The sequence below is a fragment of the Oncorhynchus kisutch genome, linkage group LG9 (genome assembly GCF_002021735.2).
Source record: "Oncorhynchus kisutch isolate 150728-3 linkage group LG9, Okis_V2, whole genome shotgun sequence".
In the NCBI taxonomy this organism is placed as follows: domain Eukaryota; kingdom Metazoa; phylum Chordata; class Actinopteri; order Salmoniformes; family Salmonidae; genus Oncorhynchus; species Oncorhynchus kisutch.
In genome coordinates, this window is record NC_034182.2 from 27,546,513 (window position 1) to 27,551,888 (window position 5,376).

Genomic DNA, 5,376 nt, shown 5'->3' on the forward strand with positions numbered 1-5,376 from the left:
TGGGAGTGTTTTTTTCAACAGATCAAATAAGATTGACTTTAGTCTGAAATATGAATATAATATTTGAACTATTTGGCAAGTAACAAAATACAAAAAGGCACAAAGGAAAATGAAGTGGTTAATTAAACTGTGTGGTGCACACTTGTAAAAAGGTCTTCAATTACAGTTTTGTTTTCTCGAATTGAACCTGAGATGAACTGTCATATGTTGTGCACATTTGTGGGCGATTAACTGAAACGAGGACAACATGGGGTTGTGAGGTCACCCAGTATTAACAGGGCATCCACAGCCATCCCCTCAGACTCTGTGACAGTCCCATTTCTCAGAGCCACCGCATCACAAATACTGGTCATTGGAGGCAAAGCTTCTGGGGATAGGCAGCTTTCATCGTCTTCTAATGGCAGTGTATCACCATCACACTCTTCGGGTGAGAAGTACTGGAGATGTAGATTCTCAGGGCTTCTGTTAGAGGGCCTGTCCAGGGTCTGAGTCTGGTTCCAGGGCCCTTCATCATCCATCAGACTGACCGACTCCTCATCCATAGTGAGCAATGCGTTCGCTGCCTCCAGCTCCACAACAGACCTCAGTCTGGCTTGGTTCTGATGTTGGGGCTCCAAGATGTCCAACACAAAGAGCTGGTCCTCTCTATGAAAGAGACCCATCTCTTCAGCTGGAGATGGTTTGGTGGTGGGAATGGACTGACCCACTGATGGCTGGCTAAGGGTTGAGGTGTGATCAATTGGTGATGTCCCTTCAGGACAAGCCACCTGTTAGTAAGATTATATATTAGGAATTTCTTTTGTATCTTTACAGACTCACAAAAAGTTGCCCATAAACACAGATCTAGGATCTGATTACTACCCCAGTCCTTCAGGAGGGAAACCTAACACTGACCTTAGATCAGCTACTAGAGGTACATTTCAACCTACTTCCTTATTTACCTGGGTGGAGATGACGGCAGTGGTGACCTCTGGATGGGCAGGCTTTTGGTGATGGAGCTTCAGTAGGTTGGTTATAGCCTGATCCTCCTCCAGGCTTAGCTGGATCACAGCCTGACTCCGTCCCCTCTCTTTGGGCCTGGGTGCAAGGGGCCTCAGCCTGGGGGTGATGGGCAGATGGGGAGGGTCCCTCCTCCAGGTGTGGCCACCCAGGTCTCTGGTAGGGTGAGCTTGTGTTCTGAAGGGGTCAGGTCTGACGGGGGGTGCGGGGCAAAAGGACATGATGGGGCGAGGGGTGTCGAGTTGGAAGCACTCAAAAACCTGCCGTGGAGGGTAAGAAAGGAGGAGTATGGTTCATTTGCAGTTACTGCTTCTGTGTGCAAAATACACAAGCGGTCTGTTGTATATCCAGTGCATAATGTAAATAGTGGAGTCCTATGTAGCTCAGTTGGTAGCGCCAGGGTTGTGGGTTCGATTCCCACTGGGGACCAGTACAAAAAAAGTCTAAATGTATGTACTCACTGCTGTAAGTCTGGATAAGATAAGAGAAACTGCTTCATTTCAAGTTTCATTAGTGATAAAGTTCTGCTCATAACTCATAACATCATTCTGCTCAACGAATGTAAGCGTTTCTACACCACCAGCAGCAGTGAAAACAGGATCTTCCTACGGCTCTAACCCCATCTCACTTCCACACCAAAACAAACTAAATGACCTCTCCACTGTGTTCTACCGTCCCACTGTGTTCTACCGTCCCAATTTCTTTCCACCCCCACTCGCCCTGTCTGACTAGAGGGAGGCAATCTAATTCCACTCCCCCAGTCTGTCTGATCCCCCTTTAATCTCTGAACAACCCCCCAACAGGATCCCAGTCGCCTCCCAAGGCCATAGAGACAGCCCACTCCCACCCCATCATGACCCCTAGTATTCTCCACTAATCTCTAATAAGCTGGATAACTCCACTGAAAGGGGGCATTTAATAGGTTGTGCTTTATGATTTTAATCAATACACGGGGGATGGTTTTGGGGGTGTACTCTCTCTTTCCCTCTCTTTCTGTTGGCATCTAGCACATTACAGTTATCTGCAATTAAGGCATTGCAAAAGGGCAGATGACTGCATAATTGATGAGATTATGACCAATGATACTCTCACCTGCAACTCGGTCACGATGTTCAGTACCCGTTGTCCCTGGCGCATGGTGGGGTCCGTGTAGAAGAACTCCGAGGGAGTCATAACTGGTACTGATGGGGGGAAATTGTAAAAGAAACTAATATTGGCCTTGATTCATTTGGGAGGCGGGTCTTAAAAATTGGGATTCGGGGGTCAAAATTGTTGATGAACATTAAACAAACGATGAGAGTTTAAAAAACATACAGCCCTACTATTACCAAGTCAACCCCAAAAGTAAATGTGTAATTTGAAACCTGGCTAATATGTACCAAATCCCAAAAGGTCAAAAGGTAGCAGAGGGTCCAAGAGCTACATAGGCTCCTGAGAGGGGTGGTGGTCCACCTGTCCTGTCCTCACCTGGCTGTTGGTGGGGTCTCCAGGGGTACTGGGCCGACCCCATGGCTGCCATGTACAGGGGCAGGAAGGAGGGATGGTGAAGGGTCCTGTTGGAGAATGGAGGAAGGACCACCTGCCTTGGGCTCTGTTGTTAGAGGAAAGACAACACAGATATTGGAATAAGGCAAAGGTATTGGCTGCTGATGGTCTAATTTCAAGTATAATTGTCAAACAGTTGTCAAACACCAGTCTAGACTATGGTCATGTTTTTGTGTCGTCTCCATTTACTCAGTTCATGCGTATTATTGTAGGCTACTACCTCGCAATTAAATTGTAGTGTGTTGTTCCAAATCTACTAAACTCTTACTTCCGTATCAGTAGGCTATAATTCTGGAAAACTCACATTGAACTTTGCAGAACCTCCATGTCTGTCGCTCATATCGCTGCAACAACTTTTCTATTTCAATACAACAAATATAATCTGAAAGGACCAGCAACGATCAATCCACAAAGAAAATAAACTACTAAAACTGTTTTGGAAGCTTCAACTATTTCTAATGAATTAGCAACAAGCTCTTAAGGTACGAAAACATGTTCGCACAAGTTTTATTGTTGATTGAACCACAGGCGTCATAGACAATTGATGCGCATTGACATTTGGTAAATGAGCATGGCGCTACCTGCTGGCCATATCAGGGAGTACTGATTCGTCTCTGACTGAATAATATATGTATTGGCTACATCTGAATCCATTAAACCTACGTTCAATGACGTATACGACTATCGAGATGCATTGTTGATCAGTGAAATTGCATATTGTATATTGCAACTGTTTTAAATCCGTGGTCAATTATGTTCTTAGGATAGGCGAGTATAAAAAACAAGGCACCCATGCTGTCTGACTTTCCATAATGGGAAGAACACTGTGAAGACGTTGATCAAAGATATGCAGCTTTATTAAATAAATGGCAACTGGATTTTACTTCAGGTAAAGCTAATTCATTTAAATCGTTTTATAAAATATTGCTAACTGCTATAATAGTGATTCAATTTGTCTTAAATTCTATTGCAGGGCAGTGATTGGTTACCAATTGATTCATTCTCACCCCTCTTGAGTTTCCTTCTGTCAGTGTGACAGGAGATGTTGGAGGCTCTGAGCTCAACATGGCCAGGCAGAGGGAGGATACTGAACATGTAGCCACATTGACCCATACTGCTTAGTGATGGGATGAACACCATCCGCATCTAGAGGAGGGAAAGGATTCAATGCGTACGGTCAAGTCTGATTTTAAACCATTTTAGGTCAAAGGTTTACACTTAAAATTTATTGAAACAAAACCATGTCAATAAATGCATCATTACCTTACCAATAGCTTCGAATCGAGGTTCAATATCAGAAAATGCCAAGAGCGCAGACACCACAAGACATCTATCCCGACATTCAACCTGAACAGTTCCAGAAAGATGAGTTAAAGGTAATACCAATCAGGCTTCCATTGTTTTAAAAACGTTATTATAAAACGTATCATAGGCTAGAAGAAGTCTTAACCACTGTAAACCCACAAACACTGCAAGCAGTATAAAGGAAAAGGGACATGCTATACTACTCGTCTAGTTACATTGACTGCAGAGTATGACCCAAGCACTTCTATGTTTCCGTTCCACTCTCTGGATGATTCCAACTGTATCTCTTCCTTGTTGGGCAGGATATCAACCCTGATAACATGATCTTTAACCCATTTCGATATTAATGAAGCAAACAATAAATATAACGATTGTGTTGATCCAGATTCAAATTTCCTGAAAATTACCAGAAATAAGTGTCACTTGTGATTACTGCAATGTTAAGTAATTTAACAACCTGTATAGCAGTGTACCTAATCCCAAGACCTTGCGTTTGAACGTTCGCAGGCTTCCTAAAAAAACATGATCACCTTGGTCATTACCTGTCTTTTCTTAGTCATGATGGTCCATTGTTGCCCTTTCAGAAAGATGGTTGACTGAAGAGACAACCAGGCTTTATCACATGTCTCATTATAATGCTGTTTGTTCACCACTGTAGAACCTCAACATCCGATAACATTGATGTTGAATCTCTTTTCATAAAAATGACCTGTTTATTTTTTGGTGGTAAAGAAGTGCTAATTGAATGCATCTATCGGCCACCCGATTCTGACATTGGTAGTTTCATTGATATCCTTGCAATCAACCTTGGATTTGATTAATAATTAAGATAAAATGTGTTTTCTATTGGGTGATTACAACATACATTTATTTAAAAGTGATAACCACTCACTGCCATCAGACATTTGGAATAACTTATACTCTAGCGATCTGTATTACCTCATCTATAAACCCACGCAAGTGACCAGTTAGTTCACCTGCCGCCATTTTTGATAATATTTTAAATAATGTGGTTAATACAGGTATATTTTACATTGACATTTCTGATTACTTTCCAATTTTCCACTTCTCTTTGGCAGCTGGAAATGAACAGGTGGGAATATTTAGTAGCATTAAATGTAGAATATTTAACTACAGTAATTGTGAGCGCTTTAAGATGTTGATTGATGATATTTCTTGGAAAGAATAATTATAATCAGGCCGACGTGGAGTCTGCTTACCAGACTTTAACCTTGGTTTACAACCGGTCTCAAATAATCCAGTTTTAAAAAAAAGAAGTTGTATAAAACAATTCTCACAAATCCTTCTCCCCTAAATTCTGCAAATTTACTCACCTACTTTGGATATCCCCCCAAATATGTTTTACTAACAAATTCCAAGAATCCTTAAGTAATAAGTCAACTTGGAAAATCGCTTATCAACTGTTGAGTTCTACAAAAGGCATCTACAACTAACCCATCTCAATGTATTGTTGGAAATAAGACTTATAGTGACCCTGATGTTATTTCATGTGAATTTAATATTTCT

General features: G+C 41.9%; 1 protein-coding gene across 1 annotated transcript; it reads right to left on the reverse strand.

Moving 5' to 3' along the window:
- Nucleotides 1-105: 105 nt before the first annotated feature.
- Nucleotides 106-3,094, reverse strand: LOC109879347 (uncharacterized). The gene is made up of 5 exons (XM_020471519.2): nt 2,849-3,094; nt 2,467-2,590; nt 2,092-2,180; nt 942-1,259; nt 106-767 (listed from the first exon to the last, which is right to left on the reverse strand). Exons 1-5 carry the CDS (start codon nt 2,882-2,884, stop codon nt 228-230), a joined length of 1,107 nt encoding a protein of 368 aa, XP_020327108.1. The 5' UTR covers nt 2,885-3,094; the 3' UTR covers nt 106-227.
- Between the last annotated feature and the right edge of the window lie 2,282 nt (nt 3,095-5,376).

Bases quoted from the DNA above. Each gene is read 5' to 3' on its own strand.
- LOC109879347 (XM_020471519.2), bottom strand. From the start codon at position 2,884: ATGAGCGACAGACATGGAGGTTCTGCAAAGTTCAAT. The intron at 2,181-2,466 runs GTGAGGACAGGA...TCCCCCCATCAG, and splicing joins GAGACCCCACCAACAGCCAG to TACCAGTTATGACTCCCTCG. The intron at 768-941 runs GTAAATAAGGAA...TCTTACTAACAG, and splicing joins CTGCCGTCATCTCCACCCAG to GTGGCTTGTCCTGAAGGGAC.